This window comes from Uloborus diversus, chromosome 3, assembly GCF_026930045.1.
Source record: "Uloborus diversus isolate 005 chromosome 3, Udiv.v.3.1, whole genome shotgun sequence".
Taxonomy (NCBI): Eukaryota; Metazoa; Arthropoda; class Arachnida; order Araneae; family Uloboridae; genus Uloborus; species Uloborus diversus.
Genome location: NC_072733.1, coordinates 207,660,933 through 207,676,709, shown reverse-complemented (window position 1 = coordinate 207,676,709; position 15,777 = coordinate 207,660,933). Strand labels below are relative to the sequence as shown.

Here is a 15,777-nt window from a genome sequence, read left to right as displayed (position 1 = left end):
ATTCGGACAATTCATATTTTATGCACTTGATACGAAATGAAATTGAAACACTTTTCAAGAAATTTCAAAGACTCATTTAATTATTTCGAAGGAGTCGAGAACAATTAAAATTATTCAAAACACTTCATTTGCCCTTTTCCGTCTCTGACATTTTAATACTTGATTGTACAGTTTTACAGAATTGTTTGAACTTTGTAAGAAAACCTATATTTTAAGTTAAATATGTACCATAGATTTTTCTTTACAACATTTTTTTTTTCAAGTACAAGTAGGGCAGCGAGCGAAAAAGAATAGAGCTAAAGTAAATTTTTTTACTCATGCAAAACAGATCGACAGCATGCATCAGAAGTAAGATAAAAGCAAGCAACAGAAGAATTTCCTATACACTGAATTCAGGATTAAATCAATAGCGAGAAATGGAAACATGTGAGCCACAAAAAATTATCTCAATCAATATGAGACAGAAAAATGAGAACCATGATTTTTACATTTTTGCTGGATGCAGCAAAGAGCTAAATAGCATATTTTGGCATCCCCACTCCCATTTGTTAGAAATTTTAAAATAAAGGGTTCTTTCAATTAGGGCGGGTAGATGTTGGCGGCTACGTTGTTTTTGTGACGTCTGTCTTATCTGCTGTTTATTATCCAGTCACTGATGCCAAATCACGACATCTGTTCTTAGCCCGGATGTGTCCCGTGGACCATAGGTTGGAGATCTCGTTTGTTTTAGAAGGTGATTGAACAACCCCCCCCCCTCAAAAAAAATCACTTTTTCTTTTCTCAGTAAGAGTAGACGAGACAGTAGTTGGTCCAGTGCTGCCCCATGTGTACTGTCTCTTTAAATTCTGTTGCTCTGCCTAATTTACACAAATACTGACTTGATCAAAATCGTACTTTATGCCTAGTGATATATTTCAGGGCTGCAGAGTCAGGCTGATTTTGGAATAAAGGAGTCAGAGTCGAAGGCTTCGCAGCCCTGGTATATCTTACGTTCATTTTATAACTCTGCATTTAAAAAAATTTTTTGTTCCAAAAGTTGATTACAGAATATAATGTACAATTCATACACTTTTGCCGACTTATCTGTTGAAAATGCCGACTGCAGAAAAAATCTGGGGTGGGGGAGGGGTCACACCCTATGCGCCCCCCCTCGCCACTTCCCTGGGGCCAAAAAGAATAGCGCAGGTGTGACTGCCGTAATGGGTTTATTCAGCCAAAACAAATTTATTCTGCAAGTACAATTATACAAGTTTTATTTGACAACAAGGAAAAATCATCGAATGACGAACTTGCCGCTAGAGGCGCTGTTAAACAAAATGTCGTCCATACAGGAGAAAGCGTACTGCGGTTTCGAATATGCCAAACCTCCTCGGTAATTGTTGTGCAAAGACATTTTCGCACGAAATTTTGTAAAGAATCACTATAAGAACCCCATCACTGGATTGGCCGTGCTGGACCACATGATTTGACATGTCTTCATTAGCATCCGAGATCACCAGATCAAACACCCTGCGATTTTTTTTTTCTCTGGAGTTTCATTAAAGACAAGGTGTTTGCTTCCACTTCCTCAAGACTTAAAGAAATTTAAGAACTTCAACACTGCGGATATAACTGCAGTGTTGAACTCCATCACAAGGGATATGCTATCACGAGTCTGCCTGGAGCTTGATTAACGTGTAGACATTCGTCGTGAGGGGTTAATTAGTTAGGTATTTAAAATAAATCATCGTATAGTAATTTAAATCAGTGTTTATTTTATAATTTGGTGTTTAGTTTAGTTGGCTTTTGTACTGGAATTGTAAAATAAATTTCATTTCTATGTTTGGGTAGGAAATAGAATGCAAGTGTAATCAGTTATTTTTTGCTTTTTAGTTCCTGGGTATTTTTTGAAGGCGTTTTTTTTTTATTTAAAAGTAATTTATTTTTTGCTTTTTAGTGGTGTAAATAACACGGCGAAGTCTTGGAGACTTCTGACGACTGTGAAGAAAGGCTCTTTCAAATGCGTAACTATGTACAAAAAAAATTGTCTTCCTCATTTGTTCAACTTTATCAAAGTTTGTCTTCCGAAAGCAAATGCACGAGTCACTAAAAAAGAAAAAAAATGAAATTGCTTTAAGTTTTAATTTGTAAAATTTTGAATTTTAAAATTGTAATATTGTAAATTTAAGTTTCGCAATTAGTGTCATATAATTCGTGATAAAAGTTGCATGTTTTTCAACATGGCCCCACTATAGATGAAGATTAAAAAATCCACTAGAATGAATTTTATGTTTGCTTCAGAGAATACTTAATTCAAAATTTTCATGATGAGGGTACGTCAAGCCTAGTGGGATCTAGTGCTATTACCACCGTTGGCGTAATTGCTGTTACATAGAGATACCATACACTTATACTGCATATTAAGTTACAGAATTTGTTCATTCTGTTAGAGTGAATAAGGAAAATGAAGACATGTTACAGTGAAAAGTTCAGTAGAAGTACTAAAACAGCAATTCTAATGAAGAAAGCACCAACGGTCGCCAGTAGATTCAAAATGTCCGCATATCAACTGTCAACACTTCCCACCCCTGAGCTCAAAGGAGGTGATCGTTGGACTGGTTGGACGACCTGTGATGACTAACGTCACCTTCGTGAAACCCCCCATTCTGGCCTTTTCTCTAGTGTGGCAATGCCTGAGGCAAGGAGTAAGGAAGTGATTCTGGGTATTTTTTCAGCAGTGGCTGATCAAAACAAAACCAGTTGTTCGTTCATTGTTTGGTGAGCATTGTTTAGTCTCTACAATGCCTAGGCCACTTTTTATCCCTTGTAGTGACTGATAATGGAAGCTATGCATTTCTCATAGTCACCTCAATGGTAATCCAAGTTGGGAGGGGGGAACGCATGTTAGCTATTTTCACGTAAAAGAAAGACATCTTATCAAAACAAGGGGAAGGGATACTGGTTCCCTTCCTTTTCCTAGTAAGAATCTTAAATTAAAAGGATGCCAGTTCATAAACAGAAGGCCATCAGGGCGCCGTTTCACCGATAAAAGGGCAAGTTGGGCGGGTTCTAAGAATCAAAGGGCAAGTTAAGTGCAGTGCCCACCCGCCCAAGCCTGGGGGAAGGTGTGCACTATTTGTCATCTCTGCATTTTATGTAATTAATTTTATTTTTTCTCTTCTTTGTAGATAGTGATCAAGATTTTGACCCCACAGCTGAAATGTTGGTAGATGATTTTGATGATGAACATACTTTAGAAGAAGAAGAAGCAATAGAGAGTGCTGAAAGTGTAACAAATGAACTAGATGATTTACAGCGGGTATGTTTTTGTTTAAGAATTAGCTATTTTTTATTTTTTAGCATTTTACCTGATAAAAAAATTCTGATCATTGCTAGGGAATAAAATATAATCTTTGAAATAATATTTGAATACTGAAATTTTAATTTTTTCTTTAAGTAATTCTACTTAAAAAAAAAAGGTTTTTTTGACTCGATAAAACATTTTTTATGTACTCATTTTGAGTAGGGTAGTACAGTAGGATTTCTATTTAATGAAAAACTTGGGAGTAGAGTTGTTTTATGAAGTTTAATAAAAGGGGAAGGGGGCTCAACAGAACCAAATACTGTTACCAGAGGCAGGCCCATCATTTAGGGGGGCCAGAGGGTGAAGAACCGTTCTTACGTTTCTCGTTTAAACATTTTTATCATTTATGCTTTTTAAAAATTGGTTACTGCGGAATCCAATACACATTAACGTATATCTATTATAGGTTTTTTTCATTTATATGCTTTTTTCTCGTAGTCCTTTCAAAAACAAACTGTGCTTCACTGTAGTGTAATATGGCTGCAGCACAAAACATTATTGATATTAATTCAAAATAAAAGCCAACAAGTAACAAAAAATGTAACAGCAAAATCAAATCCTCTACAAAAACTGACTTCACAGAAATTCACCCTTTTTGTCCAAAGTATTTAAAATTGGATGTTTTTTAACATAAGGATGTTCATGCTTTTCATTTTTCTTCTTTTTACAATGGTTATATTCAAAAATCACAGCAAAACATTCCTGACTTTTCTAAAACATAGGAGGTCGACTCAGGGTTTCGATTTTTTCTCTACCTTCCTCCTAAAAGTAAAAGGATTGACTTATATGCTAGATCAATTTATATATGAGTATGTACAGTATTTTTTTTTTCTTTTGTGCTAATCATTTTGTGAACTATGTTTTTATAATATGATTTTCTAGAAGGGTGCTTTTGGATATCTTGCTTTATTGAAGGGTTTGTTTACGTGATTTCATACCTCTGAAAAAAGTGTCATTAAATTTATCTGTTGTTGCAATTTCATTTATAAAATGCAATGAGTCATTCAGGTCAAATCGACAAGCTTTTAAACCTGACCATCATTGATTTCTACAGAACTTACATGTTTGAGTTTATCCATATATTTACAGAAAGAAATAATCCTTTTAGATTCTTTTGTTTGACCTTTAGTTTTTGTGTGAGACTTCACGAAGAGTAATGAAAAAACTGAAAAGTTAAGTTTCGGTACTTATGAAAATTCATTTTTCTCCGCTCTGATAAGAGCTTGAGTGTTTTACTAAGTGTCTTTTTGCTCTTTAAATTGACTTTCATATGATATATCACTAGCAAGGTAAAGTGACATTAATATTTCAAGGTCATGAAAAGCATAATTTAATCTTGAATATTTATATTTTACATTTAAAGAAAATTTTCAAACAACTAAATTAAAATATTTTTTTTTGCTAACTAATGTGATGTTACAATTTTAGAATGGGACTACAATGAGATCATACTGAAGAGTAATTATGAAGCGTTTAGATACTGTATAATATTGCAATTTTTTCAACTATTTGATTGCTAATTGCTAAACAGTAATTGAAAATCCATTCCTTTCACTATTATAGATTCCGTAAAAGAGGGTGATTGTCTTACAGTTTTAGTACATTTCTGACAGTAACTGTTGGGCTTAAAAGCCTTTATTCAGTATCTTGGAGCGCTTTTAATTTAATTACAAATGTTAAAGTATTTTTTTGAAACTTACCTCCGATATGTTTTTGCCACTCCGCGTCCTGTGTCCCAGCGGCGGATAACTGAAATTGATTCGGGCATGATCGTGCAACATCGGAATCATCCTATGACGTAACACCCGATGGTTGAGATGTTTTTGGCTACTTTGAGCCGAAAAAACGAATAGAAAGATTGTTAAATCACTCAATCAGGAATAGTTGAGATGTATATCTCCAATGCAAAGTAGGGTGTGTCATGGGATGACGTATCGCGGTCATAGAACGTATAAATAGATTGATCGAAATATTTTCAGTGCTCACTTGATTGTTTGTGTTTACTCCCCATTGGCATCTTGCCATTTTTTGTTGACCAATCAGGGATTGGTCTTTGAAGGTTTGGCAACCGTGCTAGGTTGTTGATGGAAGTTGCGGCGTGCTCGAGCCGTTGTTGATGCAACGTTTTTGAATTCAAGCAGGGCTTGAGATAAGTTTTATTCAGTGTTAATTGTTGTTTAAAAATGTTCTAAATTACTCCTTTTGTGGAGGGAAAATGTCACCATTGCTGAAGATGTTCGCGGGAGATTATCAAAAGATGTAGCTCATTGCAACTAGGCCTAATACTTAAACTTGGCCTATACCTGGATTGACTTACCGGTGCTCCTATGGTGGTATGGAACTGTCATCAGTTTGAAATCATCGATGTCCTTCAGAGTGACCTTCATGATTGGATTTCCTAGATGTTCCAACTATAGTTCCAGAAGGTTCCGGTGAGATTCCAGTGTGTGCACAAGTTGGTGTTCCGGTATATGAAAAGGTTCTTCTAGAACTAAGCAAGCCTATCGGCCGGTGAATGATGGAACAGTTTGATGAATCTACAAATTCGATTACGCTTTGTCAAGAATTCTTCAGCAATGTAAACATGCGCATTTAGCGCAGGAAGGTGACATTTTACAATTTTTCTAAAATGTTTCGCGTTTTTCTAAAAGTGTTTATTTAACAATTTAACTTTGAAATTTCTGTGATAATTGGGGGGTTTTACAATCTAAATTAATTTTGGTATTTAACAAATTTTTCTTGTTGTATACTGTGATATTTTAATAAATGTTATTTATTTAAAATTACTTTGAGTATGTTTTATTTCTTACTGGCAGACTGCACGGCTTTTTGATGTTGGTGTTCTGTAAACCTTTTATTTAGTTCTATGAACTTAAGGTAAAGACACATTACCCAACAGTAACTACTCAACATTCATTCGAAAAAAATTGAAGTTGCATTAATATTATAGTTTAAGACCTTGACTTTCGATTCCAACCCTGAAATAATTTGAAACTTTACCCACATCCCCTCCAAAGGATTTTTTTTCTTTGTACTATTCTCACCCTCTTATTGCGGGTGAGAATGGTACAGCACATGTTTTAACCTTTTGCATATAGGGTTTGGTGGTTTGTACCTTTCTTATACTTTTACGGGAGAGTTGTAGATGTAAGTTATGCTGAAAATTGAACTTTAGAGAGTCAGGTGCATCATAAAATCGAGATAAAACAAAGGCTTTGTTTTTTTTCATAATTTTCAAAAATGGATACCTAATTTTATCATCTTTTTCATGCCACTGCCAAAACTTACCTCACTAAATTTTGACTAATTACTGTACCACACTCAACCTCCAAATTGTAAACTTTACACATTTAACTGTAGCAACATCAAAATATTTTATTTTTGAATGAAAATTAGAGGTAACTTTCTTTATGTAATATGAAAGCTAAAGGTACTTACAAAATTGTGATTCCCTCTGCACTAAAAGTCCACCAACATTAATTTCCGAGCTACCTAAAAACACATAGCACCAGTTGCTCACAACAAATTAATTCACAATCACCAGGTTATTTATCTGGCGGGCCATTTTGACAGCGATAAAAACTCTCATCACCAGAGAAGGTTGCACAATAGCTCCTATTGAAACTGAGCTAGCCCGGAATGCACTACGAATGTTTATTACGTCAAAACTGAGGTTTATCATTCTCACCCTCCAAACCATTCTCCTCCACTTTTACGGTGTTGGAAAGTATTCAATATGAGAAAGCGATTATGATGAAAAAAATGAGCCATTTTACTGTCTCTCTATTTATTATTGAAGTTTGATGTTAAAAAATCATATTGATCGCTTCTGAAGATATTTATAGAAAAGGTGCAAAAAGGAAAATACTCTTCATAGCTTTTCTATTTTAATTCTCCATATAAACTTTTTAGCTTAATCTTGATTAACGTAAAATTCCGAAAGTAACTCCCCCTATTTTCAAAACAAAACTTGTTAATTTCAGAAAAGGAGGTTATAATCGAGATTTTTGGAAAAATTAGCCAAAATAATTGTTTTTAGTAGCATTAATTTTAGAGTACAGAAATAAATAAATAAATAAGAGTAAATATTATTGAAGAGTGAGAAATTAATTAATAAAAACCTGTCATAATTTTCTAGTAGTAATAATTTGCATGTGGGAGTCATTTTTTTTCGAAAGAAAGGATTTTGCACCTTAAGTTGGCAAAACTCCCATAATTTATCGCTTGAAAATTCATCATGTACTGAATGTAATAAGATTGCTGTAAAAGAAGCACAATCTTAATGTTCTTGTTTCAGAATAGAAGCAAAAATCGCAATCACGGCTGCAAATGAAGATCGTAATTTTGAAAACTGAGCTTTACAAAGTTTGCAAACATAACCACAAACAAATCTCATATTTGATTTTGTACAATATACATTTCTGCTGATCGTAAACTCGTTCAATTACTTTATTTCTCCTTTAAAAAAGGTTATTTTTAAGTTTTGCGTAACTTTTTAAGCAACGCATTTCCAAAATGGTGTTGTGTTGAAGATAGTTCACTTTCACAAGTCAGAACAAAAATGCTCCTTCCAAAATGAATAAAAAGCAGTACAATCATATAAATTTTATTTTGTAATACATATGAACAAAAAAAAAAAAACCTTGCATCAAGAGGAGTCTAGACATTTTGGAAGGAATAAACCGTGAAGACCATTTTTTCTTTCTTTTTTGTTCAAATCATTGTTTTCTTTTTTTTAGAAAAGAAAACCTGTGCCTGGAGGGGGAAACTAAACCTCTTTAAATGCTTTTCAAGTAAAGCAGAAAATGTTACCCCCTTTTTCCTGGAGGGAGTGTGGCAAATGAAGATGATCGGAAAATTTTTCAGGTGAAAGGGGGGGGGGACTGTAATCAATAAGGGTTTACTTTCGGGATTTTACGGTTTTACGGTAGATAAAGAGTGGTTTCAATAATTTCTTAGAATTCTTATGCTAACAGGTTACTGGAAGTAAAGTATTTGTTTTAGATTTTGAATGATATTTCCTTGTAAATAATTTTTAATATACTATTTTTATTAGAAATAGGATCATCTTTTCAAAAAATATTTTTAATTAACAGCTTAAAAAATTTTTAACACTGCATTTTATTTTATATACAATGGTTTTGAAGTTGGGCAGAGAAAAGAAACCATTGTCATTGGTAATGTAAATCAGTAAAGTTTGGTGAACTTAATCAGGGTCATTGAAAAGTCAGAAATTTTTTATCACAGTTCCTGTTGCCACCCTGTACTCATTTTTGGTGTAAAATGGTACACTACTAAAAATATATTGACCTTTTTCTTTTTTTTCCTCATTTGTATGAAACTGGTGTCATGGAATCACGACCATGTTACCATAGGTTCTTTGAAGATCGGCTCTAACTGCAAGTAAGTATTTTACAGTTCCTATCACACAAACTTTTGCCATGTGATGCTGCAAAGGTATGCCATTCCACTTTGATTGCCAAATCTTGATCCATATTTAATAAGATAAAGAAAATTAATCATATTTTTAATGCTGAGATGCAGCCCCATCACTGTAGTAATCTTATAAAGGATTTGAATTCTAAACAATATCCTACATTTACAATATATACATTAGGGTGTCTCAAAAAAAAAAAAAAAAAAAAAATCCAAATTCGAAATTTCAAGTTGCACACCCTCTTATATTTTTCCTTTTAGGTCAAAAATATTGTAAAAAAAAAGTTTCATATAATTTGAACAACAGCAACTCGTGCCGACTTGTGCCTGAAGTGTAAACCAAACCTATGACTTGGCCAAATAAAAAAAAAAAAAAAATTGAAAGTTCCAAATTTATGTTGATAAAACCTTGTCCCTGTATCCCCACATGTACCACAAAAATACTTATCCAAATTAAAATTTATTTAGGTGTCCAGCAGGAGGCCTAAAATTTATGATTTTCTTCAAAAAAATTGTTTATCATTTTAAAAATTACATATAGGGGAGGGTTAGCCACAATGAGACAAAAAACACATATTTTTCATTTTTTGTATATTGGTGAGTTCTAAAGCACAGAAATATGCTTGATTATATTAAAGGTATCAAATTATAGTATATTGCACCAAATTTAGCTCATTTAATGTTAGAAAAAAAGTTAGGAGACTTTATAAATTCAATGAAAAGTGTCTCATTGTTGCCCAGTTATGAACCACTATGAGACAATAAGTAGGGCCACAATGGGACAACTGAATAATCACTATATTTTTACCTAAAGTTTGCAAAATAAGTACCTTTAGCTGGTTTATTAAAGAAACCTCCTTTTCCTTCCTTTTGACGTTCTAAAAGAAAATTAAAATATTTTTTTATTTACAACCAGAGTAATAAGAGCCTATCCCCTGACTCAGGCCCAGGGTTGCCAAGAAACATATTATTTTTGTTTAACGCATATTTTAAATGTTTAAAACTTTTTTTCTTACATACAAAACAATTTTAATTACAGTAAGCAAAAAAAAAAAAAAATCATTAGGATTTTAAAAAAACAGGAAGAGAATAAAATAATAAATGCCAAATATTAATTGATAATTAACTTATATAATTATTAATTACAAATATTAATTATAAAGTGCTTTGAAATAAGTACCATGTTTGGTAACCTTATCAACACCAACTGGTTTCTAATTTTGTTTTGTACTAAGCTGTGTAGTAAAATAAAAAGTTCACTTGTAATAATTAGTTAAAACATAAATATTTTTAAATCTAGCCTTTTTTTTTACTTTTTAATTTATTTTTTGTAAACTAAAACAAGAAGTAGATAAGTATTCTACACTTACTTACTGCTGCTTAGGCCACAATGAGATGCCTCATTGTGGCCCAAACAACAAAATAAGGATTTTACTTCATATAATTAAAATAAACCATGAGTTAAAAATAATATAGCTAAATAATAGAAGATTAAAGTGCCATTAACAACATAAGCTACAACACTTACCTTAATTGTTCAAGTTTTTCAAGATTATGATAGATGCAAGAAATTATCCAAATAACTTTCAGTGTGTCCAAACAGTAACTATTTTTGTTTTCTACAAAACAAAACCATAGAACAGCATGGAACTAGGAACTCTGGGAAGCATTTTGGATATGTTTACTCCTCCTAAGTGGCTGTAGTTGTCAGAATTGTATTTATTTTTGAATTTACAATATCTCGTGGCCCACCCTCCCCTAAATTTAAATAAAATATCAAGTTAAAAAAGTATTAGAGAACATATTTTCAGTTCAACATTTGGAAATGCGTAATAAGAAAATAATGTATTTATGAAAATTTAATGTAAAATTGAAAAAAAATCCATATTTTGAGTACCATGTGGGAGACTTAAATATTGCAAGAGAGCAAAAATTTCTATTTAACGCTAATTATCCACTTTGCTGGTTATAATTTTCAGCTTGATAAAATTTACTTTACATTTTTAAAAATATGTAAAGGGAAAATATCAATTTTTTGAAGAAAATTACAAGTTTGAGGCCTCCTGCTGAACACCTATTTATTTTTCAGTTTGGATAAATAATTTTATTGAACATGTGAGGCTATAAGGGCAACGTTTTATCAACATAAAATTTTGAAGATCCAAAAATTTTTTTCTTCGATTCAGCCTATTACACAGTGCTGGTTCACACTAGAGGTGGGCAATGTCGTTCTTTTTAGTGATCCGTTCATCAGAGGATCATTCGTTCTTTTGATCCGTTCATTCAACTTCTTCATTCGAACAACTTTGTTCATTTAAAAAAGTTGCAGGTGATCTCTCTGCACGACATACTCACCCACATTTAAAATGTTTCATTCAATCTTTAATATTCTTTGAAGAGAAAATAAATAAAATGATCTAAAAGTAAGAAAATATGCCAATAAAAAATTAACCAAAAAATCTTGATTCAGGTTTAGATGTATAAAGCTCAATATATTTCATTTTGTAAAATATTTATCAGATACTGAATGCTAAGATATGTTTTCCATTCCAAGAGTCGCAGTTTCCATTTCAGCATGTCAAGAAAATAAGTTATTAAATATTTCCAGCTACAGAGCATTGTATATATAGGGGAATGTGGGGCAAAGTGAAATGTTAAAATATTTACTCTGCTTGTAGTTCCACCAATCTGGTAATATTTTAACAACGTAGTAGCACATATATTCTGTTCCAGTCAGGAAAAAAATGCGTCATAAAATTAAAGCATATGACAATTACGCTGTTTTCAAAAATTGATACTCTTATTGTAATATTTGTTGTAAGTTAAAAATTATTTTTGTTAACATAAAATGATCCAGTTATTATTATTAACAGTTTAAACATTGAGACCTTCTAATATTTGATGCTGTGTTTATTTAGTTAAGATTAAGCTAATTTGTATTTTTTAAATATTTTGTACATCTAATCAATTACATTCTGGGCAAAGTGAAATTGATTATTTTGTTTATTCACGCAATCATTTTCAAAATCATGTATGTATTAATTTACTTAGAAATTCATTTACATTTCCTCATTTAGTAATTCACCTATTTATTCATTCATTCACTTATTTTCTTATTCATTCACTCAATTTCTCAAGCATTTATTTTTCTTCATGTATTAATTGATTCATTTAATTATTTGTTTATTATTTCTTTATTGTTTCATTTATTATCCAGCCTTTTATTTACTGATTTATGTGATAAAAAATAGTTTTTATAACCAAATAGAAAATAGTTATTTTTTTATTTTGCCCCATGAAAAAATAGTGAAAAATACTTCTTTTTGAAGGCACAAATTTACTACCAAAAATATAAAATAATGTTTCAATGCAAAATTTTATTATAAAATACAATGTTCCTTCTTTATGTACTGTAATTAAAATAAATTTCTAATGTGTTCATGTTGAAAAATCTCAGTCATCTTAACTATTTCATTTTACCACACATTTCCCTACATATAGTATTGCCAATAGACCATGTACAATGAAAAAAGTAATAACAAATGTATCAGTACCTCAGCTGGAGTACCGGATAATTCCACAGTACCGATGAAAACAGGAAAAAAAGACCACACTTTTTAAAATAGGGAAACAATTAAACAGTAATAATCCTTATTAAAAATCTCTGAACATTGAATGTTTTGTCTGGGATGTTTTAGAAGACAAAAGCATCGCTAGAAAAGTGATAAAAGGTATTTTTAGAAATAATTTTGGTGAGAAATTGATTTTTTAGCAGGTGCGTGGGACAGGAAGTGAAATGTCCATACATTTTGTTAGTAGCGCAAACAAGTTACACAAAACATTACTAATGGATACATTGGAAAATTGCAAATTAATTGAAACGATTAAAAAAAATAATAAAGCAAAAAGCAAAAGGGTTCAAATGAATATATTGTGCTGCACTGAGAAAAAGGAAATTTGAGATTGATTGAGAGTTAAAAATTGGAAGATGAATGTAATTTTTAAAAAAAAGTGCGATTTTATCAGAAGTGTATCAATACAACCTTCCAAACTGCTCACCATTCAAAAGAACGGTCGACCATTTTTGAAGTGAATGAACGGATCCGTTCATTTTTAGGATTCATTCTTTTTGACCCGTTCATTCATGAACGACACATCCCTAGTTCACACTTTCAGGTGCAAGTCGCCACGGGTTGCCATTGTTCAACCTATATGAAACTTTTTTTACAACTGTTTTGGCCTAAAAGGAAAAACATAAGAGGGTGCACGACTTAAAAATCTACTACTTTTGTTTTTTTTGGGATACCCTAATATACATAGGTATATACATTTTTTTTACCGGCCGTTTTTTTTCATCTCATCCTGCATTGCATTTTTATATTGTATCCAACTTCTAAATGGAAGGTATAAGGATGGATTTTCAATTACTGCTTAACAATTAGCAATCACATCGGGCATGCTCGGGGGAAGGGGGAGGGTGAAAGAATATCTGTGTGTTAGCTCAGGGAAGAGCCTAAAGGGGGTGCGCGTTTTTTTAAATGAGGGGTGAAATATATGTTGGGATGTAACAGTAAACTATATGGAGTGGTGCCCATAAAATTCAATTGTGACAGGCTCCAAAATTTCTGTGCACGCCCTTGAATCCCCTAGTGAGGGAAACTACAATATTCTGTGGTATCTCAAATCCTTCATAATTACTTTTCAGTATGATTCCACTGTTGTCTCATTATGAAATTTTTGCCATATACACCTCATTGGTGAGCAAAAGAAGCAAAAATCATTTCTTTCAGATTTTGAGAAAAAATATTCACTGTCAAATAATGATGTTCATAACCTTGAAATATTAATGTTTCATAACCTTGCCAACTGATGTATCATATAAAAGCCTATTCAAAGAGCTTTAAAATAGCAGCTAGTAATAATTTTTGTAAGTATTAAAACTCCACTTTTTGCCAATTTTTGATTTCTTTGAGGGCTTTCCACAAAAACGAATGGTCAAAAAAATCTAAAAAGATTATTTTTTTTCTATAAATGTATGAATAGACTCACACCCTGCAAATTGTATTCGAATTACTTGACATGAATCGGAAAAGTATTATTTTTGTAGATTTGACGCGGAATGACCCCAATATTATCTATAAGATCATGTAAATTTCAGTAAATTGCTTTTAAGAAAGTATGCATTGTTCTTAATTTTAAAGCAATTTTGTATTTTAAACAACTAACATTCCAGTGTCAAGAAATTAAAAAAATGTTTTTTTCTGTATAGGAAGGAGAAATGCCTCTAAATGAAGTTCTTGCAATGTACGGCTATGAATCTAGTGGGGAATATGACGATAATAACCATGGATCTCATTATCATGATAGTGATTCTTCACTTTTAGACTCTGCACAAGAACTCTCAGAAAATCCCGAATCTCCACATTCTGTTGGGAACCAGATGATTCCATCTCAAACTTCTGACAGTTCTACAACTGATGAAAGAAAAGTAGATGATATTATGGGGTTTGTTTTTACTGATGCTCCAGATGTGCCGATGGGATCATCTAGACCACTTTTAAGATGTAACTTTGTTTTATATTCTTAGTTGTTTTAATTTAAAATTCATGATTGATTTTACTGGTCTCCGTAATATTGAGGGGGTGAGCCTTTGCCCTTAGGGAGAATTGGCGTGGGATTTGAATGCATTGTTTTATCAAAGTCAGGGGGGGGGGGGGGCATTGACCCAAATCAAAGTTCCTTAAATGACTGGCCTATCTATATCTTACTACCTATATCGAGCTCGATATTTATCTATCTACGATAGGCTAGATCTATGCATATCTTTCTCTGATGGTAATTAACAGTCTTTTTCTATGTATATAAGTATTAATTCAAAAAAAAAAAAAAAAATTGTATGCTCAATATCTCTCTACATATCAGGCATCTGTCTGTCTAGGATTTTTCACAGGGTCAGTTTTTTTGTGAAAAATGAAATAATTTTGTGAAAAGTGGAATAATTTTGTGAAAAATGAAATTTTAAAATTACGGCATAGAAATTTTTAGGGGAATTTTAAAGCATTCAGTAATTTCCAGGAGAAACCGCCACATCGACATTAGGGTTTGTAACGTTTCGGCGTGACAGTTTCGACTCCGCCGCTTTCGGCACTGGTCCATTTGGAGGCAGATTTTTGCATTCTGAACTTTTTGAGAATTTTATAAATTATTAATTTATAAATAAAAAGTTGGGGAGGAATGATGAGGATTTGGCACTCTAGAAGCTTGTTAAAAAATATTTTGAAATTTGCACTGTAGAGGAAGGGGATTGCACCATATAGCATATCATTTGTGAACAGGCTATTTTATACTGTATCATGATACACATTGCTGCGATAACTAAAAGCAAAAAATCTGGAAAAATCCTCGAGTAATAGAAGTTCTAGTCCTACCTCTTTGTCAAAATGTTAGAACAAGCTGACCATTTTTGTTTCTGAGGTAATACAGTGAAACCTGTGTAAGTTGACCACTTGCGGTGCAATACTTTGGTGGTCAACTTAGACAGGTGGTCAACTTATAAAGGGGGTAATGATTTTTTTTTTTTTGTCATTTTTTGCACTATGTATTCATTTTTTGACTAATTGACACTTACCTTTCCGTTCAACTCACTTTCATTGTGTAACATTACTTTGAAACAATAATTTAAAATGTTATTTAAATATTTTTAGAGGTTATTTTCTCAGAATGACGTATAATGTGTCATGTAAATTTAAAATTTCAGCAAATTGATCCAAAAAAATCATTGTTTATAAAAAGTTATTTGATATTAATAGTTCCTAAAAATTCATAGCTAATCAAAAATAACAAATTTTTTGCTTATTTTTTTTTCTCATATACATTTAATACTTTGATTAAGTATTAAATGTATATGAGAAATACGTGCAATACTTTGGTGGTCAACTTAGACAGGTGGTCAACTTATAAAGGGGGTAATGATTTTTTTTTTTTTTTTGTCATTTTTT

At 32.1% G+C, this 15,777-nt stretch overlaps 1 protein-coding gene across 1 annotated transcript in view; it reads left to right on the top strand.

Annotated features, from left to right (window-relative positions):
• LOC129219403 (mesoderm induction early response protein 1-like) overlaps positions 1 to 15,777 on the top strand; it is an 88,756-nt gene that overhangs the window by 27,982 nt on the left and 44,997 nt on the right. Inside the window, exons 3-4 of the mRNA XM_054853792.1 lie at positions 3,168 to 3,298; positions 14,049 to 14,343. Of these exons, the coding sequence (XP_054709767.1) occupies positions 3,168 to 3,298; positions 14,049 to 14,343 (426 nt within the window). The remainder of the gene's footprint in view (positions 1 to 3,167; positions 3,299 to 14,048; positions 14,344 to 15,777) is intronic.